General features: G+C 40.6%; 2 protein-coding genes across 3 annotated transcripts; both read left to right on the top strand.

Annotated features, from left to right (window-relative positions):
* Window positions 1-817: 817 nt before the first annotated feature.
* On the top strand, window positions 818-17,129 carry LOC121728019. Its single transcript, XM_042116112.1, has 18 exons — window positions 818-915; window positions 1,390-1,506; window positions 4,951-5,078; window positions 5,389-5,561; window positions 7,070-7,192; window positions 7,266-7,337; window positions 7,803-7,916; window positions 8,463-8,618; window positions 9,529-9,714; window positions 9,895-9,979; window positions 10,770-10,867; window positions 11,249-11,366; window positions 11,821-11,881; window positions 12,119-12,282; window positions 12,563-12,721; window positions 12,994-13,091; window positions 15,738-15,847; window positions 16,358-17,129. The coding sequence occupies exons 1-18, from the start codon at window positions 818-820 to the stop codon at window positions 16,494-16,496; spliced, it is 2,199 nt and encodes a 732-aa protein (XP_041972046.1). The 3' UTR covers window positions 16,497-17,129.
* Window positions 17,130-17,131: 2 nt separating this feature from the next.
* Window positions 17,132-26,838, top strand: LOC121728018 (kynurenine/alpha-aminoadipate aminotransferase, mitochondrial). Of its 2 annotated transcripts, XM_042116111.1 has the most exons (8): window positions 17,132-17,684; window positions 18,216-18,423; window positions 19,665-19,833; window positions 22,581-22,767; window positions 23,936-24,196; window positions 24,870-25,049; window positions 25,901-26,098; window positions 26,480-26,838. In XM_042116111.1, exons 2-8 carry the CDS (start codon window positions 18,231-18,233, stop codon window positions 26,684-26,686), a joined length of 1,395 nt encoding a protein of 464 aa, XP_041972045.1. In that variant the 5' UTR covers window positions 17,132-17,684; window positions 18,216-18,230; the 3' UTR covers window positions 26,687-26,838. The 2 variants fall into 2 exon arrangements, with proteins under 2 accessions (XP_041972045.1, XP_041972044.1); XM_042116110.1 differs by having other exon boundaries at window positions 17,132-18,423.
* Window positions 26,839-27,912: the final 1,074 nt, after the last annotated feature.

The following is a 27,912-nucleotide window of genomic DNA, read 5'->3' as shown; positions in this document are numbered from 1 at the left end:
TAAATCGGTCCAGCCATTTCGGAGATTACCGGGAACAAACAGACAGACATACGGACAGACAAAAATTCTAAAAATTGTTATTTTGGTGTATGTACCGTCTAAATATTCATATGCATGTAGTAAAAACGGTTATTTCAATATTACAAACAGACACTCCAATTTTATTTATATGTATAGATGTATAGATATGGGCCCCCCCCCCCTCCCTCCCGGCCCAGAACCTGGGTACGCCCATGTTTCCTAAAGTAATGATCGTACAGTAAAAATATTTAGACGTAATTTATAGGAAATATAGGAAATTAAATGTAGAAGTCTCTAAAGAGATATTCAGTATAAATAATTTTCGAGTCACAAGCGAAAACCTTGAAAAAGAGACCTTTTCCCCCCTCCCCCACCGCCGGCTCGTGTCCCACCCTCGGGACTTTCAAAACTACATGAATTATTCGGTCTGATCGACGATTTTGAAAGTAATTTTCTTAGACTATTTATTGAAATATATTTTTTTATAAAATATGATCCCCGCGCCGTGATGACACTTTTATAAAAAAATCTGTATTGTAGCGCCATCTACTATTAACTACCAGTACTTATGAAGATACTAAAAATTACTAACAGGTGGCGCAATATGAGTTGTGATATAGGAAATAGTACGTACTCCATAACATAGATGGCGTTTTATGCCATTACTCATAGTTGGAACTTTGAAACTGTTTGATCAATTATTATTCCATTGTACCGCATGATTATTCGTTGTTTAGTAGTTATGTAGTTGATACATTAGAAATAATTAGAAGTAACAAGTGTAAACGATTGTAAAATGTCCATCAAGTCACAAAAATCATTGAACGACGAGTGTTCCGAGATATTCGAGAAAAGTTATTCTGTGAAAAGTGGCTCAGTGGAAAGTTTATCCTTGTAAGTTACAAGTTTTGATAGTAACTATAGCTTGACCGGTGTAAAGTCGACCCTCGAAGCATACTCGTAGCATACTAAATGTATGCTACGAGTATGCTACGAGGGTCAACTTTACAGCGGTCAAGCTTTACCCACATGTAGGTATTGTATTATACTCATATACTAACTGCCACACTTAGAGATATTTAATTAATTATTAAAATTCAATTTTAATACAGAGTTTCACATATAATTTTATGGAATTATGTCAAAATCTTCATTAATTAATAATTACAGTAAGACTTAAGTAAGTAATAATTAAGATTCGTCTCAGAGTGAGGCAGTAAGTACTTATACGTCTCAGAGTGAGGCAGTAAGTACTTATACGTCTCAGAGTGAGGCAGTAAGTACTTATACAAAAAGTGAGAAAAAAAATTAGGTTAATAAATACAATGCGTTAACTGTGATCCTTTCTACAATTTTCTACAATTTCAGCTCAGACGATGAAGACAGTCTGTCTACTGAGCTCCTGCAGCAGCTAACGCCGAGTGTGATGTGCAAGCTGAGGAAATACTTCAAGAAGGCCAAACCCAACGCCAATGGGATCGACAAGTACGTACCCAAGGACGTTGAAATAATAGCTATTATTTTAACGTCCTTGTACGTACCTACCTAAGCATTAATTTCAATAAAATTTTTGGCGTTTCCTGTCGCTTTCTCCGATAAAATTAAAGTACAAGTTAAAAAATGTTTGTCTTTGCCCCAATGGAGTTACATACAATAATAAGTGGACGGAAAAAAATCATTTTGGATTTAAGATGTATGGGAAATCAATAGAATAGGCAATATGGCTAAATAAAAACGTTGGTAATTACTACCTGCCGAGCAGAACCTATACTAAGCTATGGATGTGTTGCAGCCGACTGGTTTAAATAGCCGTTCAATCAAACAGCTAGCTCTTTGACTGAACAACGCCATTCAATCACACGTCTAGCTTTTAGATTGAATATTTAAGTCGCTCAAAACGTTCAATACTACAGCTGATTCAAAAGCCGCCGTCTAATTGAAGTAGTTCAGCGCGCACCGCTGCGGCGCTAGGTGCGTTTTATTTACAACTAACTGTTACCCGCGACTTCGTCCGCGTCGTCAAAATGTGATAAGTTAGATACCAAAGATAGATCTACTCTATTACAAAGACAGCAGCAGCCTGTCTGTATGTTCGTCTCAAAGCTGTATCTCAAGAACCGCGCTAGCTAGATAGCTGGCATTTTCATAAACTACGTTTTCTATTGCCACTAAAACTTCATTATAAAGAAAGTAACGTAAATATTTGAAGAAAGCTTCCATACAATCAATGCCTTTATTCACGGATTTTTATGCACTTTTCACAATTTCACTTTTAAACGTGGGAGAGCCATGCTTCGGCACGAATGGGCCGGCTCGACCGGAGAAATACCACGTTCTCACAGAAAACCGGCGTGAAACAGCGCTTGCGCTGTGTTTCGCCGAGTGAGTCAGTTTACCGGAGGCCCAATTCCCTTCCCTTTCCTCCCCTATTCCCATCCCTACCCTCCCCTATTACCCTATTCCCTCTTAAAAGGCCGGCAACGCACCTGCAGCTCTTCTGATGCTGCGAGTGTCCATGGGCGACGGAAGTTGCTTTCCATCAGGTGACCCGTTTGCTCGTTTGCCCCCTTATTTCATAAAACCGGCGTGAAACAGCGCTTGCGCTGTGTTTCGCCGAGTGAGTGAGTTTACCGGAGGCCCAATCCCCTACCCTATTCCCTTTCCTACCCTCCCCTATTCCCTTCCCTTCCCTACCATCCCCTATTACCCTATTCCCTCTTAAAAGGCCGGCAACGCACATGCAGCTCTTCTGATGCTGCGAGTGTCCATGGGCGACGGAAGTTGCTTTCCATCAGGTGACCCGTTTGCTCGTTTGCCCCCTTATTTCATAAAAAAAAAAAGTCGACATGATGATTCCTAGGGAGGTTCAGGCATATAATTTGTCAAGTTTCTAATGTCCATTTTAGTAAAAAATATTAACATTTGTCAGAGGTGTTGGGAAAAATTAAGCCATGTTTTGACGAAAACGCTGCCTAAGCCCTATGAGATGTGACATAACAAAATAATATAGGGAGGAAATATTCCCCTTTTCTAGATCTACAAAAAAACGCTCCCTATAGAATATTATTTCTTTCCTTGTAGGTGAACTTGCTATGCTTATTATAGATTTCAGAAAATTGGTTATTGTATTAATGCAGTAAATTGCACATAGAACTTACGCTGCCGTTGAACTTAGCTGGTACCGACTAAAAAAATATGAAGATTGATCAAAGACATAGTTGAGGTGTCTATGTGTGTCCCAAAAAAGATCCTGGACTCAGGAGTTCCAATCAGATCACCACTTTCGTAAGCATGGTACCAAATTCAGGTTATACCCCATACAGCAACAATTTAACAAAAGAATTTTAAAAATCAGTCAACAAACGGAGGAATAATAATAAAAGCACGCGTTTTGAAGTAAAAGACTATGAGAAATACCGTTAATAAGGTCATAATGTGACGATGCATGTCATAATTATAGTGATGATGATGATGAATAATATAATTGATACATCATATTAGGTAATATGCTTTTAGTTGTTGAAACAACACCGAAATTCCCGAACATATTATATCAGTCTATAAGTATTCAATAGTTTTAAACAGCACCTTCGGAACCAGGGTATACTTCAGTGCAAATTCCTATTTTTTGGTAGTGTATGCTTGAAGTCCTTCTGAAAAAATTCAAATCACGCTATGTTTCCATATAAATTTCAAGGAGTCCCTTCGATTTCTCATGGATTACATCATCAGATCACCACTTTTATGAATATGGTATCTAATTTGGACCATATCTTATGCAACAACAGAATAATTTTGAAAATCGGTCCACAAACGGCGGAGTAAAATACATAGGTAAAACATAAAAAAAGAAAAAATATCCTCCTCCTTTTTGGAAGTCGGTTAAAAAGTAGCCTAAGTTACTCCTTGTTACATCAGCTATCTGCCAATAAAAGTCCCGTTTAAATCGGTCCAGCCATTTCGGAGATTACCGGGAACAAACAGACAGACATACGGACAGACAAAAATTCTAAAAATTGTTATTTTGGTGTATGTACCGTCTAAATATTCATATGCATGTAGTAAAAACGGTTATTTCAATATTACAAACAGACACTCCAATTTTATTTATATGTATAGATGTATAGATATGGCTTCAACTAGCAGGTGTTTGTGGTTGTTTTTCGGAAAGAAAGTAGTTAATAAAAGTTACAACTGTTATTAAAGAGACAAAAATTGTGGAGGCACATACGAGTGAATCAAAATTTCAACAAATATTCGAGGAGAAATTACGGGATTATGAAATTGATGGACGGCCCCCCGTCAAAACAAAAACAAACACAATCCAGAAAGTCCAAAAGTTGGTTAGGTTAGGTTAGAACTTAGACCACAACACAGAGGGAGCCGAGCGAGCGCAGCGAGCGTGCTGCGGCAGCAGCCGGCGACCGTCGTCAAGTAAAAGGGGGGCTCGGGGGGCGCAGCCCCCCGCCAAAACATAAAACAAACACAATCCAGAAAGTCCAAAAGTAGGTTAGGTCCGGTTAGAACTGTGATTGCGTGTCACAAAACACGCCTCAGACTTTTTATTTTTACTTATTGCATTAAACTTTTGGTCACCCCTTAAACTTAATCCGAGAATAATCTTTCAATAAAATACAAAAAGTTTTCCTATTCTCCCAAATTACATATTAAGCTAATGGTCGCCCTAGTTAATTTGCCATTAAACCAGTAGGCTAAGCGTCGTCTAGCTGTAGTGTTGAACGTTGTAGTCAACAAGTCGGCTAAACGACGTATAGCCGTGTGATTGAATGGCGTTGTTCAGTCAAAGGGCTAGCTGTTTGATTGAACGGCTATTTAAACCAGTCGGCTGCGACAGATGCACCCATGTCGCTAATAATCATGCTTATAATATATAATGATATTGTGCGACGTATAATATTTATATTCCAGACGCGTGGAGGAGGCGGTGCGGGCGGCGGCGGCGGAGGAGGGTGTGGAGTTTCCGGCGGACAGTCCGCGCGGGGAGGACCTGTACATCGACCACCAGGGGTTTATAGACGCACTGCACGAGATATTCGGTATTTGCTGACGGTTTTAGTGATGACGGAGATGTTCGACAACCTCTAGAGTCTAGACAATGTGACGGTCCGATGTATGTGAATGGGGCAATTGCCAGAGTTTTGTGCGCTGTAGTTTGCTGACTCGCAATTTGATGCGCGAGCACGCCTGGGTCGTTCGGTTAACGTGATGTCATACTCATACATTTATGGGTCTGCCCTTGTGACAACTGACAATCTGCTTTCTTGTTTTTCTGTTTTGCAAAATTAAAAAGTAAAAACAATATCAAAGAAAACATCAAAACACCCTTGTCTATCTTCTATATTCCAGGCAGCGGCCACTACGCGGGTCACGCGCGGTCCCTGCTGTCGTGTCTGGACCCGCTGGGCGGCGGGCGCGTGCGGTGGTCGCGGCTGGTGGCGCGGCTCGGGGCACGCGACGCGACGCGCGACAAGTGGCAGCCCGCGCCGGATCCGACGGTCATCACGCTTAAACACTGCATGGTATATAAACTTTTTAACGTTAGTTTTGGGGGACTACAAAAGGAGAGGTTGTGACCGTGCCCAATAATTGGGACTCAAACAATGATATTATATGAAAAATTCGACTCAAATAAGTATAACCGGTAGGTTCCGGCCATCCCTGAGAATTAATCTCAATTCTCACGAAACAGACTTGTAATTGACTTTAGGATGGGGTTTTCTCTAGTGAATCTATCTAAAAGACTCCAAACGAAAGTGATTTTTTTCGCCGTATATAATATACGAGCTTTTGCCCGCGGCTTCGCTCGCGTTCATCATCATCATCATCATATCAGCCTATAGTCGTCCACTGCTGGACATAGGCCGCTCGCGTTAAGAAGTAATATTATATACAAACTTTCCTCCCGTATTTTAACCCCTTGGAGGTAGAATTGATCAAAATCCTTTCTTAGCGGATGCCTACGTCATAATATCTACCAGCATGCAAAATTTCAGCCCGATCTGTGCAGTGGTTTGGGCTGTGCGTTGATAGATCACCATGTCAGTCAGTCACCTTTGAGTTTTGTATATGTTACGCTCAAAGACCGAAAACGCTCAGTGAGCGAAAAAATGGCTCACAACGCGTTGTGGTAATAGTAAAACGGCCATGACGCGAAATTAACGTCGTGGCCCTAGTGAAAAAGGCCACGACGCGTTCTGGTAATCACAGTAATACCACAAAGCGAAATTCGTGTCGTGGCTGACGTGCTATTCGACCACAACGCGTTGTGGTAATCGAGAAAAGCCATGACGCGTTCTGAGCATTTAAAAACAGCCACGACGAGAATCCGTGTTGTGGCCCTAATGAAAACGGCCACGACGCGTACTGAAACCAGGTTAGTTACTCAGGAGTAATTTTATAGCGCCCAAGTGTGTGCGCAATAAACAAAAGCACTCTGGTTTCAATGAAACCTGGCCAGTTAAGCAGGAGTAATTTTATAGTGGGAGAGCCATGCTTCGGCACGAATGGGTCGGCTCGACCGGAGAAATACCACGTTCTCACAGAAAACCGGCGTGAAACAGCGCTAGCGCTGTGTTTCGCCGAGTGAGTGAGTTTACCGGAGGCCCAATCCCCTACCCTATTCCCTTCCCTACCCTCCCCAATTCCCTTCCCATCCCTACCCTCCCCTATTACCCTATTCCCTCTTAAAAGGCCGGCAACGCACCTGCAGCTCTTCTGATGCTGCGAGTGTCCATGGGCGACGGAAGTTGCTTTCCATCAGGTGACCCGTTTGCTCGTTTGTCCCCTTATTTCATTAAAAAAAAAAATAGTGCCCAAGTGTGTGGGCAATACACAAGAGCACTCTGGTTTTAATGAAACCAGGCCAGTTAAGCAGGAGTAATTTTATAGTGCCCAAGTGTGTGCGCAATAAACAAAAGCACTCTGTATATAGATTAATTATCAATTTATCATGTATCCAGACAAAAGTGTTTTGACTGTTTTAGCTATATATTTTTTTCTGAATATCGTAAACATTGTACATCCTCAGCGCGAGACCCTGGTGCGCCTGGTGAGCATCAGCTCGGGAGCATCGTTCTGCTACGCGGCGGTGTCGCGCGGCGGCCGCGTCGCGCTCTACTCCGCCGAGTTCGCCCTGCTGCACTCCTACGAGGTATACCTGCTCATCATCGTCATCATCATCATTATAACCATCATAATTGTTTACCTTTTACGTATATTTGCAGATCTTCTACGACAGGACCGGCGTCAAGCGCCGAGTCAAGAACTCCTGGATCACCGACGCCGTCTACATGCCAGTAAGGCAATTCTTTCATTTTATTACAAAAACCTATACTAGTTGTACAGTCTTTTTGACGTACAGTCTTTGCTCTTTGGAACAATAAAATATCGGAAATATAAAAAATTGTATTTTGCATGCCCAACGAAGCCTATGTGCTGAATCCAACGATATCTATATATATAAAAATGGATTTTAAAATGTGTTAGTCACGCTAAAACTCGAAAACGGCTGGACGGATTGGGCTGATTTTAGTCTTAAAATATTCGTAGACGTCCAGGGAAGGTTTTAAAGTAACACGAGGTTCACCGGGACAGCTAGTTGGTAATAAAATAAATGAATTAATTGAATTAAAAAAAAATTAGAAGGTAGCTGGGTCTTGGACCCTGATAAGTGGTACTTACATAATAATAAAGTGCTAAAATCATTAATGTTGATATAATATTAAGTCTGTTCTGTATTGTAATTATTTTTTATGTGTCAGGACGTGCAATGCGTGTCGTACACCGCGTCGGACCGCAGCGTGACGGTGTACGAGGCCAGCACGCCCGCGCACGCGCCGCTTCACTGCATCACTGGTCTACCTCATATACCCACGGTGGGTATTACACGCTGTGCATACCTACTATAAATAGAGCCGGTGTGTTTTAGTTATATCACCCGGCCACCGTCAGTGAAACACCGTTTTCTACTTACCGCCGCATTTTGAGTAATATAAGTTATATAGGTCTACCAGAATCTGATGGCAAAAAGTGAGAAAATAAATTGACTAGCAATACTGGGGTAACAGGAATAGAACATTTTGATCCTTTTTTTTCCTTTAGCGGCTTACTCTGTGTGTGAATCATGCAAGTATAAAAATTTATCCAATGATTAAGGATATTTTTTGAAAATCGGCCGTCAGCCATCAGATTCTGGTAGACCTGTACCTACGTAATCTTAATTGCATAAAGATGAGCGCCATACAGTGTCTGTGATTCTTTCTTAAATTAAAATTTAGTAGCCTCTAACAGCTTAAACTTCTAACTGTAAGTGCTCCCGTAAAATAATATTTTGCAGGTGACTACCCAGCAGCCTGGGGCTGGGGCTGCTGGGCCGCGACAAGTAGTGTCCAGTTATACATAACACTTGTGTATGCCCTTAGTGTCTGGCGTACCGTCCCGCCCTATCCGCCAGCGACTCGTGCTCGCTGGTGATGGGCGGGGAGCGGGGGGAGGTGGCGCGGGTCCAGTTCCGCCGCCCGCGCGCCGCCCTGCTCCCGCAGACTACCACCGACCGCATCAACATGTACTACTGGATGGTATAGTCAGCCTGTTATGTAACTAGGGTGTGGTCAGGGATAAATTGCTAAGTATAAGTCTACCAGAATCTGATGGCAATAAGTGAGAAAATAAATTGACTCTAGCAATACCGGGGTAATTGCAATAAAACATTTTGATCCTTTTTTTTGTTATAGCGGCTGATTATGTGTGTTAAACATACCATACTTCCATACTAATATTATAAATGCGAAAGTGTGTCTGTCTGTCTGTCCGTCTGTCCGTCCGTCCGTCCGTCTGTCCGTCTGTCCGTCTGTCCGTCTGTGGGGCCGTCCGTCCGTCTGTCCGTCCGTCCGTCCGTCCGTCCGTCCGTCCGTCCGTCCGTCTGTCTGTCTGTCTGTCTGTGTTACCTCTTCACGCCCAAACCACTGGACCGATTTTGCTGAAAGGCATGGATATACTAGTTTAAGTCCCGGGAAAGGACATAGGATACTTTTTATCGCGGAAAAATGTACGGTTCCCATGCGATAAACGAGTTTTGTTGCGGAAACGGAGTTGCGGGCGTCATCTAGTGCAAAATATATAAAAAAATATCCAATGCTCAAGGGTATTTTTTTAAAATCTGCTGTCATAAATTTCAGATAGTAGACCTATAATTGCGTCTACCCAATATATTTTGTGCAATCTCGTAGCAATAGAAGTTTTGGCATCAATTAATAAATGCTTTGGGTGTTGACTGTTGACTTTGACGCCTGATATGTTCTTCATCAAGCAGATAAAAGTTATGGTGATTTGAGACATTAGGCAGAATGTGTGTACGCGTAGCTTCAATTTCATTTTACAGTTACATCACAATAGACATAACTCTGGTTACATTGTGAAATACAATAATATGAATTTTCGTACCAAAAACTATAAAAGTGGGTAGATTTTTTCTGTATCTACCCGCAGGAGCTGTCCTCACCGGCGCTGTCAGCATACGTTAGCGTGAGCTCGTGGCGGGCGCACGCGCGCGCGGTGCGGCGGCTGCGGTGCGAGCGGGACGGCACGATGTTGTCCTGCTCGCACGATCCACGCGTCAGCATGCGCCTGCGCCGTAGCGCGCTTCTACCGGATTACGTGTATAGTGTGCCTAGGGTAAGAAATCATTGGAATACGTATTTAAATGTGGTCGAATAAATTCCGGCTATTATTGGATACCTTTCGAAACGAGATAGCAATTTGTACTTGTTCCGTACTACCAATATGCAGCAGGTGGTAAAGAGAGATCATTAGCATTAAGCTGGCACAACACTAATAAAAAAATTGTCTATGCAGGGTGTGACCTGTTTCCACGCGGTAATGAGTCTGCGGCTGCTGGCGACGGGCAGCCCTGACGCCGTGCGCCTGTGGGGCACCACAGGTACATCAGAATAATTATTAAGATCTGGTTAAAAACAGGACAAATAATATGAGGTATGGGGAACATCAGCGTCTTTGTTAAAGTTTGTAAAATATGTTTATTCTGCTATGTTATGTCTGTCCTTTAAACTTATAATATTAATATGCTCAATTCTCAGTCTCATCATCTCAATCATTCTGCGATGTAACCCGTGCCTTTGAACATAACTGTATAGCAGTGTCACTGTATACACTATACAAGTGACGTCCAGAGAAATTCTAGTTAAATATATTAAATTTTGCACACGACACCAATGTTTTATATATTTTCTTAAATATTATGAAAACATTGATTGTTTGTAACTATACTATCATTATAGTAAGTTCATAGAACACATTGTACTTTTAAATGTATAAGTCCACTTTATCGGAATAAATAGGGCTTACATGAATTGGCTACTGAATGGCCACAGTTTTGAATCTACTATCACACTGTTCTCGAAACGCTTCATCAGGCTTTTTCTGATGTAAGATGCATTTAGGTTAGGTTTGATTCTTATCTTTTGTGTTATGAAAACAGTAGCTATAACATCGTGCATCGTATACTCGCAGACGTTTGATCGAGGAAATAGATTCCTAGGCAGTTGACAGATCAACGTCATTTGGTAGGATCATATCAATTTAATGTTAATTGTGAATTGTGATCTTACATCTAACCCAGCCGACCAAACCAAACTACGTAGGCCCCCATCTGACTAGGAATCAACTTCTCTGATAGTACATACATCATAGCTGGTCGTTGGTTTGTGCAGGTGGTTCAGCGCACGCGGTGCTGTCGGTGTCGTCGCCGGCGCTGGACGTTGCCATCCTGCCCACACTGCAGATTGTTATCGCCTTCTGCGCTAACATGGTCAGAACTCTTACTAGTAATGTTTATGTTAACAGTTGATGCAGTAGCCGACGCCGTTGCCACTACACTCCAGCAGGCAGTATGTTTTAATCCTGTTTAGTGAGTTCAGCGGCCAATATGATAAATTGCCGTTATTAATAGGGCTGTTATTTATTTTATTTAGGCATTGGATTATTAAGACACCGAACAATATAAAAGCAAAAACATTTTTAACTTTATAAAGGCCTTGGGCCTTCTGGCCCAAAAGGACCCAGCCTGTTTGTCCGGTTTGTCGTTAGGCACTAAGCGCAAGTACTGGATTTGTTGTCTGTTCAGAACAATTACAGATAGTCAACACTTTGACTGTAGACAAACACATACATAAAATATTGTGTCTTCCAGACGTTACACATCTGGGAGCTGTACGAGGAGCGTCACCTGCAGTCATTGCGGCTGCGGTTCCCGTTCCTCGGCGCGCTCGGCAAGCGGGTCGAGTTCGGCGTCCACAGCTTGCATCCTGGTGTGTTGCCGTAGTGTATTACCCAATTGCGGCTTCGGCTAGCTTCAAATGTTCGCCAAAGCGTTATTTATAAGAAAACGAATGTCGGGAGCGATCGAACTGCATTTGAACTGTACAGAGTGTAACAAAACAAAGAGATAATTCTTCAGGGTGTGTAATTGTGTATGCGTCCCCTGTATAGAGTTCAGTATGAAAGTAGCAGCGCTGAATGAAAAACTGTTTTGACACTTTCTCGGAGGACTCAAACACACCCTGAACTATTATCACTTAGTTTGGTCATACTCTGTAGTTATTCTGAGATTTATTTATATTTTACATTTCAATAGGCAATTTAACTAAATTACAAAATATCATCTAAATAAAAACTTAAACCTTGGCATTGGCATGGCTTAAGTCACCTTTCGAGTGACTTAAGAGTCATGCCTACAGAAGACCTTTACATTGTTTGATGCAGGTCCACCGCGAGGAGAGCCAGATTCGAACCCAGAAACGGAAGACGATGAGAGATATGAAATGTGAGCATATCATATCTAGCACCTACTGTTATAATTATGTACTTAAAATATTGAGTTTCATAAAACATAATAATAATTATTATTATGCACAGCTAGATGACTCGATGATTGTTTCCTGATCTAATATCATCATCATTGATACGTTTTAAGCCTTTCGCGATAAACGAATTTAGGTGCTAAAGAAGTTGCAGACAACATCAAGTAACTTTAAACCAGACTTTGGTCCTCATCCGCCAGCTCGTTTGACGGCGGCGGTCGCAGCTCGGTCCTGGTGAGCGCGTGCGACAGCGTGGCGGTGGTGTCACTCCGCCCGCCCTCCGCGCCGCCCCGCCCCCCGCCCGCACACACTCTGCGCGCCCGCAGACCCTCATACTGGGACCTGCCGCCTGACTGTCATGATGGTTTGTCACTTCGTAGATTTACCGAGTAGTTTCATTTGAGTCATTATTATTTTCAATACTCGGTTAAATATCATGCCATCTCTGTTGTTCGTCGTATGTGTAAAAGGCAAGTCAACCTTACTTTTTGCTCAAATGGCGAATAAAACTTTTGATAGCGGATCTTGTAGAAATCCATACGAGCTACGGATTCCTCTTATCAAATATTAGAACACACAGGCGCGTGTACAACTATGAAAGTACAGTTTCGAAGTAAACCAATAAAATATGAACTTCGTTCTAGTACCACCGTGCCGCCCGGAGCCGCCCTCAGTTTACCCGACCGCTGCTGGCCAGGCGTCCCTGACTGCTCCTCCCCTGGAATCCTCCCCTGCATCCTCGGTGGAGTCTCCCACAGAGGACAAGCCGACACACGACATAGATGACTTGTTGGAGAAAGCTGGTAGGCCTATCTTGACCCCGTGATGATCAGACCTAAAATTAATTAGTATGCAAAAGTTCGAGGAGCACATTTTCGCATAAAATTGTTTACACGCAGGTAGTGTTCAGTGGTTTAAGCGTAAAGAGGTTACAGATTATTTCGCATTTACTCTATGCGAAACTATTAGCTTTACACTTATAGGATCGGCTAATCCTGATTCATGAGTATGGGCGCTTCATAATTTTCACACGATTCTCTTTTGATAACTTTACTCATCCCGGATTTGCCCGCAGGTCTGGGTGACATCCTGCGTGCGGACTTCGTGCGTGCGGCGGGGCTGCGGCACGACCTCAACGCCAAGTTGCACGACCTCGCCGCCAACATGGACAATGTCAGTACTACACTGTCACCTCTAATGAGCATCGTGAAGCTTTACAAAAATACAAAATACAAAATCTTTATTCACGAACTTAAAATACAATATAATAACAGTGTTTGAGACCCCCTTTTAAGTAAAGTTACCTCTGTTAGGGGAATCTCGCTCTGCCGAAAACAATAAATTTGGGAAGTAAGTATATTAAGTGAGGCTAGTTATATTATTGCAAAGAGAAATATAGAGTTTACTCATGGACGTATAAAAGTTTACTATTTAATTATTTTTATTTATTTATTATAATTACTAATATCAAAGCTATTTGGAAAGCAAGCGCGTTACATGTACTTCTGTAGGTGAAATGTGGGTGTGTCTGTTGTGTGTATGTGTGTTGTGGGTGTAGGTGATGTGCGTGTGTCTGTGTTGTGTGTGACGATGACGATGTAAATAAATGAGCAAAATTCATGCTGGGTAAAAACAATTTCATTTTGGATAAGGAAAACCTAACATAACCTATCAAACAGTGCTTCCGTTTCGTCGTAGCTTAAGTATAGTAGCTATTTATTTAGTGTCTGTTTCAATTTATATTTGCTTAAACCATAAATGTTCTGCTTTTTATTAATTAGGTTGTAAATGTGGGTGGATTGAGATGCATATTGTCTTGCAACAAAGCACTCGGATCTTACTGTGACTTTATCGATAGTGTTTTTATTTCTTCGATGTGTTGTTTTGCTATTACTATAATTTAATTGTTTAAGGACTTTTAGAACTGTGTGTAAGGTATATAATTTTCTGATCGTAAGCAATTTTGATTCAGTATAAAGCAGGTGAGTTGGATATCTGTATGGTTTAGAGTACATTACTTTAATGAGAGACCTTTGTGCTCTTTCCACTTCTATTAATTTACTTTTTATGGCTCCTCCCCCAAACAATTATACAGTAGCTTATAACTGATTCTGCTAGGGAAGTATAAATTTGGTTTAGTAGAGGTTTTGTAGCGGAATGTCTCAAACATTTAAATATCCAGATAAGTTTCCTAACTCTACCCGCCAGCAGTTCTATTTGTGCATGCCATGACAGTCGCTGATCAATCATTATGCCCAAGTACTTGGTTGTCTTAAATTTATTGATTTCAGGACAGGGGCATACAGGAGCATTACGATTGCATGAGTGAATTTTTACACTGTAGTTAGTGGGGGGCTGCGTGTTATTGTACTTTGTAAAAGTCATAAAGTTGGTTTTAGTAACATTGAGGGTAAGAAAATTGTTATTGAGCCATTCATGACGAAGACATCTTGCAAAAGTAAAATTAATGAATGGCTGCTAACTCTTAACTACGAAAACACAGAAAAACTGATAACTGTACCGGACTAACACACACCCACACGTAAACACACACACACACACACACACACACACACACACACACACACACACACACACTAAAGCACAACTAACCCTCACACCCTATAAGCTACACAATAACTTGTACTATTATCTATTCTGTAACAATAATAATAAGTTCACTACTCCGTGTGACTAGCTAGAAAAAACGAGCGAGATCCTGGTGTCCTGAAATACAGGCTACGCCTAGTTTAGGCACCAGTCTCCCACATAAGTTGTGATAACTTTGTAGAGTGTGTAAAACATCTTGTATTGTACCTGTGGTGAGATAAATAAACCAATTTTTTATTATTTTTATTATTATTCAGATATTAGTCTGAGCCCAGCTTCAGCCTTTTGTTTAACTTCTTCCCATGATTAGCCAGTGAAAACAATAGCAGAATTATCTGCATAGGAGAAGATTTTGGCGTTGTTGAGTTCGAGTCGGTAGAGGTCGTCAATGTAGACGAGGAACAGAGTTGGACGAAGCACGCTGTCTTGTGGAACCCCATAGCAAATATCCTCGTCCTAACTAACGAAGTCACCAATCTTTATCCTTTGCTTTCGATCTTGAAGATAGTCAGACAACACATCTAGGGGCCTTCCCCGTATACCTTTATTTTCTAGTTTTTTGATAAGAACGGGAATAGAGACGGTGTCGAATGCTTTCTTGAAATCAAGAAAAACGGCTAGGCATTTCTGTTTACGGTCTATTTGATCAACAATGTGCTTGGTTAGAGCAGCAATAGCGTCTTCAGTTGCTGAAGCTGACCATATACAAGCCACATGCCACACATTCCCAAGTTTTTTTTAATGAAATAAGGAGGCAATCGAGCAAACGGGTCACCTGATGGAAAGCAACTTCCGTCACCCATGGACACTCGCAGCATCAGAAGAGCTGCAGGTGCGTTGCCGGCCTTTTAAAAGGGAATATTAAAAAATATTAAAAGGGAATAGGGTAATAGGGGAGGGTAGGGATGGGAAGGGAAGGGAATAGGGGAGGGTAGGGAAGGGAATAGGGTAAGGGACTCAGGTAAACTCACTCACTCGGCGAAACACAGCGCCAAGCGCTGTTTCACGCTGGTTTTCTGTGAGAACGTGGTATTTCTCTAGTCGAGCCGGCCCATTTGTGCCGAAGCATGGCTCTCCCACGTATGAGCAGGCAGTTATAGTAGTAGTTATCAGACTTAATATCAGCTTGCTCCCTTTTCCTAAACGGAAGCGGCGATCTGTGGCTTGTTTCTCTCTATTATGTTATAATAATATTCGTCCGTACTACAGATGCGGTGTATGGTGAGTGCGGGCGCGCCGTTCCTGGCGCTGCGCAGCGTCCCGCTTGCACCGCTGCCCGCCCTCGACCGCCTGCGCGCACGCACCGACCGCCTCGTCAGGTGAATACTATTTAAAAGCTGTCAATGCTAGCAGGACATTTTTAATCCCTGTCCTTATAATCCAATCCTTTGATGAGACTACAATATTATGTAAAGATTGGTTCACATCTGTAGCATTTAAGTGTATCGTGTCTCCGTTGTGTAGCTTCGGCGGGTATGATGATCGCTAGTTTAGACGCAATTATACCCGCATCTAACATTCAATCCAGCGATTACGGCAGATACTTACTGAGGCTAAACCGAAAAACCACGAATGTGGCAAACAAACCTAACTTAGGGCCTGTTTCACCACTTCCTGATAAGGCTATCCACCAATTAACTTGACAGATGGTAAGTTAATAAAAAAGTATGGAGAATCTGTCAAAAAAGCTGTGAATAGCCTAGTAGGCACTTTATCAGAAAGTGGTGAAACAGGCCCTTAATATTATAGGTAGAACGTGAGTAGACTATATCAAGTGTGACGTGTGTTGTAACATGTAAGTTGTAACACCACCACAACCTTCTCTTCAGGTCGTACCCGGACAGTTCACTAGGCACGCCGCACAGCGAGCGATCCACGCCGCGGTCGCACGCTCGCTCGCCGCGCTCCCCGCGCTCCCCGCGCCCCCCGCGCTCCCCGCGCTCGCCCGCACACAACTACTTCATGTGAATATAGCAGAGACTTTATACTGACTGTCCATGTACTGACGAATAATTTTAACAGCATATGTAACATATTTTGTAAAGTTCAAAAGACTGAATTAGACATGTGAATTTGTTACGGCAATATTATGATATTGTAACGTAACACCCAGAAATTAATTAGGCTTTTGCTTCCATAGAGTTTCCTTAACATGCCGTCTTCACTGTAGTCTCTGATATAGTTGACTCTTAGTCGATGGCATAAGGCTTCCTATTCTTTCCTTTTTTACAAGTCACGTAAAATTGTACAAGCGAGATATCATAAAGTACACTAATTAATTATAATGATTACAATAAAATCGGTTTGTGATGTTCGAAATCTGGATATAACCGGTATCGGAGAATAACATCTTATCGAGTCACACTGATCAAATAATGACTGATATTCTAATTTATATAAATGCGTACTAATTGTTATTCAGTGTTAACAATGCATCTTATGTAACAGTCAATTATTATGACTTATGAGGAACAGCGTAACTTATCAGGAATTGCTATAATTCAAAATAATAATAGTCGAGTTCTAGACGATGGATGGTGCGACGATGCTCTACCATTAATTTCATAACATTTTTATTTTTTAATAATAATATGTATAAGATCGAAAGTATAGTTGAATTTTTGGTTGTATGTCCCAATTCAGGCCTATGAAGCCTTGTGACTCCTTCGCAGTAGAATTTAGAGTACTGTCCCTGATGCTACCCATGAGTCGAACGTTGTGTTTGGGGTTGGTGCTACCAATTCCCTCTGTTGTAGAGTTTTCGTAGCGATGGTCCTGAAATATCATTTCGCGTTCCTTTGCCGCATACTCCTATTACATATTATGGTTCACAACAAGTATTGTTTCACAGTTCACAGTTCACACACCCATTGCGACTCTCCATTCCCATATTGTGTAACTTGTAAACCTACTCTCATCTAACAGTTACTTTTTAATAAAAAATATTTTTATGTTACCTAATCGTTTTTGTTTCCTGGTAATTGTGACGTAGGACATCTTCAGAACCAAATATTAGTTGAGGCGCTTGAGGTGGGCTTAACTAGATAATGAGCTGAGATAACATTTTATAATGCTCTAATATGGCTCGCGAGTTACATAACTCCTGTGCTCAACGGGACGCACAACTTGTAAGACATTTCGTGTTTCAAGTTTCAAGTACTGCAATGAAACATTCAATAAACCATGAATTATTTTTAATTTACACCTGTTACTATGAAAGTCTATACCTCATCTACCAGCAACAAGTAAAATTATTCCAGTAAGTAGTAATCTAGTGGCAGAACCTGCAGTGCTAAGGACTGGCCATCCTCCTGCAGGGCCAACGTAATTGTGCGCCACTGGCCAGAGTTGTAAACCTTGGCCATAACATTATTCATTGTTATCTTTAAATTTTGTTGGCACTTGGCATATTAGCAAAAATTGTTATGAAAATCTTAAAACAATATTAACATTGAGATGTGAAGAGCTTATCTCAACATAACAGCAGTCAGTCTCAGAGCGCCGGGGGAGTCAGTCACGAGACCAAACTGACCGAGTAAAAAGTATTACGGGACAGCTGACTCTGGAAACTTTACCGCCTAGTATTATTTTGTAATTTTTTATACTCTTTTAAAATATAAATCGTCGAAAAGTTCGAGCTAAAAAATTGAAATTTAAAAAAAAGAATCAAGTGTTCCTTTTTGAAAGTCGAAGTGTACCATAATGTCGGTGCTACACAAGCTGCGCAGCCGGCAGCTGCGGCGGCTGAGTCGCTGCTACTCCAGCGAGGACATCTTCCGCTTCCACCCCGACCAGCCCGTCATCAGCGACCACCGGGTGCTGGACGAGCACGACTACCAGAGGTTCGTGAGTAGACGAGCTGCCGCCAGGGAACCCGCGCTCACACGGACTATGAGTGAGTAGATTATTATTATGTTTGTGTAAGGTATTCCTTGGCTACGGGCAATTAAATCTTGGACCTTTGGAAGGCATGCGTGGGGCCGAAGCCAACACGTAGAGGCCCGTTACACAGTTTTAATCTAAATGTTATGTGACACTGGTCGGCGACTCTCCCTGTCCGCACTATGGGAGTACGACCAAGGAGAGCCAGCGGCCAGTGTACGACTATTTATTATTATTATTATTTTACCAAAAGCTTTATTTACTGTGAATCTATCCTCACCTCCCGAGTCCCGTCATTAAATAGGTTCAGGCTACAAGGCACTTCCTCGATAAATGGGCTATCTAACACTGAAAGAATTAAGAGTCATTCGAATTACATCACTTTCTGTTTTTATTAACTTTATAATATCAGTAAAGTCATTCAGAGATAGATTAATCTACGAGACGTCCGCGGCCTCCTCTAAGTTCATCTGTTATCAGAGTTTGGCAAGTTTTTAATTGTTGTTCGCTGGATATCAGAGCTAGTAATATAATTATACTTAAAGTCAACAATATCAGATAAATTCTGCCCCGTGCGTCGACCCCACAAATTCAAGCTGCAAAAATAATTGCATGATAAAGTTAAAATGTAATTATTTAAACTAGTTAAAATATGTGTGAAATCTTGCATGTAGATGTTTCATTGGTGCCAAATATCCGGCAGATGCCTTTGTTCCACCTCTGCCACCATCGATTAAATTGATCAATATGTAAACTGACCACAAGCCAGTGTTGTTTGTGTTTAACGCTGTGTATACCAGTGGAGAAGGCTGATTACTCTTAGCAAAGCTCTAGCTTGTATAAAGTGAGGAAATAGATTACGGTACGGTTTTCAAATATTATAAGTGATAAGTAAAGCGTAAAGCAGATAATTTAAAGGGAAATAAGCTCGATGACACTGGTCTACGACTCTACGCATACCCAATTGTCGTATCCTCTATTTTTGTTAGTCTGGCCTTAGCCCCTATTGTGACATTATGCGGATTTTCTTCTTTTGATATTATCTCATTAGGTACTGTTATGCACTTTGAGGTTTTTAAAAAGTTTAGGATCAGATAATTTGCTAATTATTTAATTTACTGTAACGCTTGTGCCATAGGTACACGTATAAAATGTTATACTGTAAATACGAGAGAGGGGTGCGTCATTTTTAGTTGCAGTAGCTATACAGTATACTCTACGAGGAACTTGAAACTTTCCTTGTTCCATTTCCAGCGTCCCTGGCGTACAAGGTGGGTCGCCAGATGCTGTCGCTGGCGGAGGGGATGCCCAACGAGGGGGTGTTCCCGTTCCGGCACCTGCAGCTGACCACCACCGCTGGGGGGACACTGACCATCGACGGCGCCGAGCTCGCCACAGCGCTGCAGTATGTGCCTTCACAGGGGTGAGAGTTTAGTATTTATTCAGTCGCGGCCTTACCCAGTGCGAGGCCCCGGGTGGGAGGTCTTTGCGAGGCCCGAGGCCCTTTGTCTTACGAAAAAATACCTTGCGAGGCCCCTGCAAGAGCGAGGCCTCGGGCGATCGCCCTGTTCGCCACCCCCTAGCACCGCCACTGTCTTTCTTGTTTGTTATGGTCGCTTACAATTTCGTTTCCCTAGCTCACCAAAAATTACTGCTATCGAGCTCCTATCTCAAAATTGAAGAAACGCTATATTATTATTATATTCGTTTACTTTGAAATTTCTATTTGTTGTTTTAGCGGCGACAGACACATTAACACCTGTCTAGATATCACGTCTTAGGAAATACAGCCTTGCGTCAGGACTCAGGCCAGACGGCAAATCTGTATAACGCCGTCCCGTTTTTAGGCCTATGAGATTTGGTATGGAACATATTGTAAAGTCCAGGGAACGTATTTTTCTCAAACTATTTTTCTGACGGCTGTTGAAAATGGGCTTATAATGGCCCAGTAAGTAGTAAACGTTTATTGGTCCCATCGCCCATGTAAATTATGTTACGCTCGGCACTTCTGAAATCGCTTTCTTTAACTTTCGCGATTATTGTATGCTTAAAAACAAACAAACGTTTGTTTTTAAGCATACAATAATAGATCTTCTATAAACATTCTGCTCTCTTATGTTGGCATAATTTTCATTAGCAAAACATTAGATAAGCGAGTGCGCCTCTGAAATTGTTTACTCTCGCGGGACAATATTATGATTATGACGACCGTGAAATTTTATCAAAATACTGATCCTGCCTTGGCCGTGAAGATGTCGCATTACATAATAATGTGATAAGGGCTTTCGCTTACTTGAGACCTCCCTACAGTCTTAAACAGACTTTTGCTATACAGGATGTAACAAATCAAAGTGATATTATCACTTTGTTTTGTTAATTGTTACAAAATGAAAATGAGAACAAAAGACAGAGAGACAGATACTTAGACATACTTTCGCATTACTTTATCTTACTAATAGATATTATTGCAATGGAAACTATTAGTCAGGGTTCCCTACAACATTTTTTTTTATTTCTTAAGGGGGCGACTAAAAATTTACGATTTTATAATTCATTTTTATACTTGAATATAAGCCCCGAATTGTTTAATTTTCTAAAATTAGATACTACTTTTAGTACTACTTTTTATATTTCCAAGAATCGAACTGAGCAAAAACACGATACTTTAAAATTTTCTCGATAGAAGAAAATCACAAAGATGCATCTAATTTTAAGGAATTTTTCATTTATTGCCACAACCGTGCATTGAACTAAGTTAACATTTTAACACATTGTATACAATTCTATCATTGAGAAACCAACCTAGCGGATTTTTAAAATATTGTATATTTATCGAGTTATTGAGAAAAAAACTAATTTGGCGATGAATCCGCGTCGTTCTCGTTCACCTGGCCTATGCATATGAAAGACCTGCGTGAGTGTGAAGAGATAAAGAAGGACGATGTTTGAGTTTTTGGGTTAGTCGCCCACTTAAGTTTACGCGAGTTTTGTTGATTACAGAACTCTAAAACGGAACCCTAACCAGCTAATATTTTTTGTAAGTTATTAGTTATATAATTTAAGAGTAACATTGTCCTATAAATAGAACAATCCATATTTTAGGACCATCAAATCAAAGTTTGAAATCCTTTCTATCTCTGTTACTTTCAAGATTTTTTGCAGATAAAAATGTTGTTTGTCATGAATGAAGCTGCTACTCACAAAACATTAGCTTGAAAGTAATAAAAAAAATGTTCTAGGGAACCCTGACTATAATATACACTTTTCCACGATAAAAACTACCCTATAATATCTCATACATTCGATTTCCTTCACAATACCAATAACTTGCACGTTCACCTCACATTGTTAATCTAGCAGGTAGGCTCAGTTCTGCAGCATATGCAGTCAGAAAAATTAGGGAAATTTCTGACGAAGATACGGCACGATTAGTATATTTTAGTTATTTTCATAGTAGGATGTCATATGGAATCCTTTTATGGGGAAACGCTGCCGACATTAATACAATATTTGTGCTGCAGAAGCGAGCCATACGTTCTATTTATAAAATGTCTGCTTTAGAATCTCTGAGAGATAAATTTAAAGAAATTGGTATTCTACCTGTTGCTTCTCAATACATTTTGGATAATGTAATATATGTTAGAAAATATATAAGTAAATTTAAAGTTAAAAGTGACATTCACTCTAGGAATACTAGAAATAAGTAAAGTCAGTAAATCTTTTAAAGGTCAAGGGTTTATACGCCTTTACAACAAAATCCCAGAAAACGTTCAAAATCTTTCCATTAATAAATTTAAAAAGGTGTTAAAGAACGTTTGTGTGCCAAAGCCTATTATAAGGTCAATGATTTCATAAACGATGGCACACCTTGGGAGTAGGATGGCTTCTTGCAAGGCTACTTCTTCATTATTATAGGACTTACAATTATGTATGTGGATATTGTATATAATATTTAGTTACAAAATTGTAAACTTTATTTTAAAAGATTAATTTTTTTCTCACTTTTTTTGGTAAAAAAGTGGGCCCCGTGCGAGTTTCTTACGCCGGTTCTTCTCGCCGGGTTAGTTCCCGAACCGGTGGTAGGCATCATGTAGGACTTTTTGAAAACATTTATTTTAAATTTATTCAGAAATAAAACAATTTTGATTTTGATTTTTGATTTTGTTCCAGGCTGCCGTGCCTCCTGCAGCAGCTGCGCGAGTACCAGACGACGCTACACCGTCCCCCGCCCCTCCCCCGCGACGTGCTGGTGACGTGCGGCTCGCAGCACGGCATACACCACGTAGTCGAGCTGCTGCTGGAGCCCGGCGACCCCGTGCTCACCACGCAGTTCGCCTACACCGGCCTGCACAGCGCGGTGAGACAGACTGTTATTGGGAAAGTAATATAGCGCCATCTTTGTTTGCATGTGCAAACTATAGGACCTGAGTTAAAAGCGCCATCTTTCAAAAATTTTATAAAGACTATTTTTACTTTAAAATCAACACAGCCTCACGTTAGTAACATAGAATATCATTGGCCTCAGGTATTTTTAATGTGCCTAACAGAATAGGACACATTAAACTCCTGTCTACTACATCTCAAAACATGATTGTTTCTGATTTGTATATATAATTAAACACTATTAAAATAGAAGAAATTTGTATATTTATCGAATATATAAATTCCTTCTATTTTAATAGAATACACAGAATGGTGAACAAAAGCGAGGGAGACATGACAATTGACAAGTATGATAGACAACTGGCTTGACATTGACATTACAATTGCGTTCATAAACTATGTTCGGGAACAATGATAATATTATGTTTTTATTTGACAAGGGATGTGACTCGAAAGTCGGAACTTATTTAAAAAAGTCGTGAACTATCTTAAAATGATTTTATAGTGCCATCTATAGAAGAATTATGAAAGCTTATGACAAAGCGCCCTCTATGTTTTAAGAAATCTGGGGCACGGCAGTGCCCCCGCCAAGTCGAGCAAAAAAGCGGCACGTAAGCTGTACAAGACATTAATAACATAATATTACGGTATTAGGTTGGGTTGCACCAACTTACTTTAACTATAACAGCTGTAACTTTATCTATAATTTTAACTTTAACTACAATGCAAAATGTCAAATCTTTGGTTAAAGTTAAAAATGGACGCCATCAAGACGCCATATTTAACCATAACCATAGAGCTCGACAAGGCTATAGATGAACATGGCGAAAAAAGTAACTAACGCTGTCATCATACAAAAACGCCCTTTTGACAGTTCTTTACCAGCAGCGCCCCCGCCCACGTTCTTATAAAGCCTTGTCGGACCAGCAACGCCTTCTGTCAAATTCTGAGGTCAAAGTCAAATTAGCCTTAACTATAACCATGACTTTGACCATAACTTTAACTTAAACCACGCCTCTGGTGCAACCCACCCTTAATAGCGCTTGGATAATTATTCAAAGAAAAACACTTGCGAGAATTCTTTAAAAATGATTGTTATCATTGAAATGTGGAAACTAAATTCATATTGATATGATTTCCAGTTGCGGCCCTACCACCCCGAAATCCTGGGCATCCCGGAGGACGCGGACGGGCTGGTCCCGGCGCGGCTGGAGGAGGTGCTGCACGCCCGCGCGCGGAAGGGCCTCAAGCTGCCCAAGATGCTGTACCTCGTGCCCACCGGCAACAATCCCACGGGCACCGTGCTGCCCGAGGCCCGCCGTCGCCGGATATACGAGCTCGCTTGCCAGTACGACTTCTTGATAGTTGAGGACGACCCCTACATGTTTTTGAATTATGATGAAGTGAGTTATAATTTTGGAATACATGTTCAAGAATATAATATGATGTGGTGATAGAGATTTAAATATAAGTACCTGGATGACCGAGCTTTGCTCGGTATTATAGCAAACACTCATTGACTTCGTGTTACTTAATAACGCCATCTGCTGGTCGTTAAAACAATTAGTTGCTCACATAATAGTATTATTATTCGCCAATAGATGTCAGGAAGAGTCATATTTTTCAGTTTATCGATTATCAATAAAACACGAGTAAAAAGACATTTTCTGAAAATGATTCTACTATTATATTAATGATTGACTAAATTTCATGAAAATCGTTGGAGCCGATTCCGAGATTCCAATTATATATATATATATATATATATATATATATATATATATATATATATATATATATATATATATATACAAGAATTGCTCGTTCGTTTAAAGATATAAGATAATTGTAAAAAAAGATATTTATTTTTATAGCATATGGATATTATGTGTAGGTACTAGGTACGTTTCTTCTAGCATACTGCCTGAGTTACTTATCTGGTTTTATGATTAAAAGAGTGCCAATTTTGTTTTATTGCACATACACAGGTTATATTTTTCCAAAAAAACTTATAATTGACGCATTTTGTTACAATTTTAAACTTAACACTAATCTCATGTTCCACGACTGTTCCAGCCCGCGCCACCGTCGTTTCTGTCGCTGGACAGTGTGGGTCGCGTGATCCGGCTGGACTCACTGTCGAAGGTGGTTAGCGCGGGTCTGCGCGCGGCCTGGCTCACCGCGCCCGCGCCGCTGCTAGCCGCCGCCGAGCGCCTGCAGCAGGCTGAGCTGCTGCACCCCTGCACGCTGTCGCAGGTGAGACATGCTGCATTTTTCATTATACTACAGAAGGATTAGTGTCAGTTATTGTCAGATTGTAACCGGTGTAAACTAAAATTTGTATCCAGGCAGGTATGGTCACAATTTGACAACGTGCGGGTACGATAAGCAGTGACAAAAATTTTACTCAGTTTATTATTATCAGAGATCACATAAAGTTGTCAGTGCTAATTACGAAGATGTAACGATTCGTAACGATTCGTTATCGTAAGCTTTGCAACATGAACAAAGGTAAAGGCTGTCAAAAATGAATATTGCATAAAACAATGGAGACAAAATTCCTCCTTGCGCGACCCCAACCAATGTATAGACCCATTCAGAGCATCTGTCTGGAGTAGAAATACGCTGTTTTCGTCCTCTTAGGTATGAGTCAAACCATGAGAGTGCAGATGGCGAGACACCAATGGATTTTAGTATGGCTAACAAAATGTCGTGATCCACCGAGTTGAAGGCGGAGCTGAAGTCCAGTAAGACCAAAATCTTTAATGTCAATAATTAATATTCCTTTATGTTAGTCATCCTTTCATTTAGTGCATGTTTAATTTTATTACGTTTTCATTATTCTTTTGTTTACTATTTACAAAGTCTACAAAATTAATGCTCTATTTTTCACAATGTCTTGTAGGTCTGCTGGCAGAGATCTCTTCTAGAGATAAGCACACCATGTACTCTATTGATGTATGGTATATTTTAAGCTAGTTTTAGAAAATTGTACATAAAGAATAAAAAAAATATATTGTCTCCAGCTCTATTTAAGAAATGGCTTGTTTTGTCATGCTGTGTGTTAAGGTTATTTAAACATTTCCTAATAATTATCCCACTTGCAGACTATCATGCACCGACTGCTCTCGGACCGCCCGGCGCTGTCGTCGCAACTGCAGTCCGCGCGCGAGCTGTATGGGCGGCGGCGCGCGGCGCTCGGCGCGGCGCTGCGGCAGGCGGACCCCGCGGCCGACTGGACCGAGCCCAAGGCGGGACTGTTCTACTGGCTGAGGGTCAGGGAGCTCGACGATATCTATAATATGGTGAGTATAATATTTCTGGTTTATGTATACGAGTGGCTACATTGAAAGAAATTAAGTTCATCTAGAACCAGCCGACAAGAAAACGCAACGCGGTTTTGGATAGATAAAATATTATCAATTCAAAATCGAAGTTTGTTCACTCGTCATTACATAATTTACATTCATTTTATTTTGCAAAGGGCACTAACTAATTCCCGAATAAAAAAATCACAAAGTCGGCGTCGTACCTTCTTTGGTATAGGTAACTACTGCCACTATTTACTCAACTCTAGTTACTTTTAGAACTAAACTTCTGTGCTGTCGTAGATGTCTTGCATTGATGATTCGCATTCGACAGTCACTAGCTTAGCTCATTTATAATATAAATCTTTCTATATCTAGGTATTCAACACGGCTTTCAAGCGCGGTCTGATGGTAGTGCCCGGCCAGGCGTTTCTGTTCGACACCAACGCCCCCTGTCAGTACGTGCGATTGACCTTCAGCAAAATAAAGATGGAGGACATAGACACCGCCGCGCGCCATCTAGCGGACATCATCGAAGACGAGCAGAAGTTGAGGTTGCAAACTAGGGCGGCTAGTGAACGGTAGATGGCGCTAAATAGCTTACTAGGTTAAATTTAATTTTAAATTATTATTTTTGCCCGAATCGCGCTTTTGTGGTTATTTTTATTTAAACAATTTTACTAAGGATAAATATTTACGCTATTAAAAATGTTGTCATTTATGACGTTCCTAAATATATTTTAAATGCCAATAATAAAATATTTTAATTACAAAATTATCCTTTAAACCTTTAAACAACAAGTCTACATGTAATTTAAGACAAAAACAAGATCTGCGGATTGCACAGATGCAATAATTCATAAGTCTATTTAAAATTCAATTCTAAATAATTCACAATTTTTCCTACTCGATACTAGATGACACTGTTGGTTCAAATATTATTTTTGTACCATCAAAGCTTGAGAAGACCACAAATTGCATTTTGTATATTAAGTATATTTTAAAATCTTTATTACATTATAATTTATATTTCTAAAATAAATACTGTATTGCATAGGTTAGGTTAGGCTTCCAACTTTTTTCAATTTGAACTTGCATGGATAGAGGTACCGACTTCAAAAAAGGAGTTATCAATTCGACCCGTATGTATGTAATATTTTAAGAACTGCCCAGTTTTCGTATATTATGTTAGTCTAAGGCTGGGTTGCACGGTGCACCAGAGGCATGGTTATAGCACTTATAGCTGTTACAGTAATTATGGTCAAAATTATGGTTATCTATTATATAGTTAAGGCTAACTTAAATTTAACCTTAACTTTGACCACAGATTTGACAGAATATGTCTATTGCTGGTCTGACAAGGCTTTAAATGGACGTGGCCCGCCCATAATAACCCGCGCTGATAAAGGAGAACTGCCAAAAATGGCGTTTTGGAATGATGACAGCGTTAGTTGCTTTTTTCGTCACGTTAATTTAAAGCCTTGTCGAGCTTTATGGTCATCGTTAAAATATATGGCGTCCATTACTGAACTTAACCAAATATTTGACATTTTGCATTGTAGTTAAAGTTACAGTTATAGTTATAGTAAGTTGGTGCAACCCACCCTAAGTATATCAGCGTCTGAACAAATTTTCCGAAATCTTAAAAGTGTATGTATGTTTTTACGTTTGTGTTATACGCATTACGCAATACGCATATATCTGGAACTACAAGTCCGATTTAAGAAATCCTTTTTTGTTGCATTAGGTATTGTTCAACTTAGGGAAAGCAGAATGTTGCAAGTTTCATCAAAATCGGTTTAGTAGTTTTT

This window comes from Aricia agestis, chromosome 6 (assembly GCF_905147365.1).
Source record: "Aricia agestis chromosome 6, ilAriAges1.1, whole genome shotgun sequence".
NCBI classification, from domain to species: Eukaryota; Metazoa; Arthropoda; class Insecta; order Lepidoptera; family Lycaenidae; genus Aricia; species Aricia agestis.
This window is presented reverse-complemented; position numbering and strand designations above follow the sequence as displayed.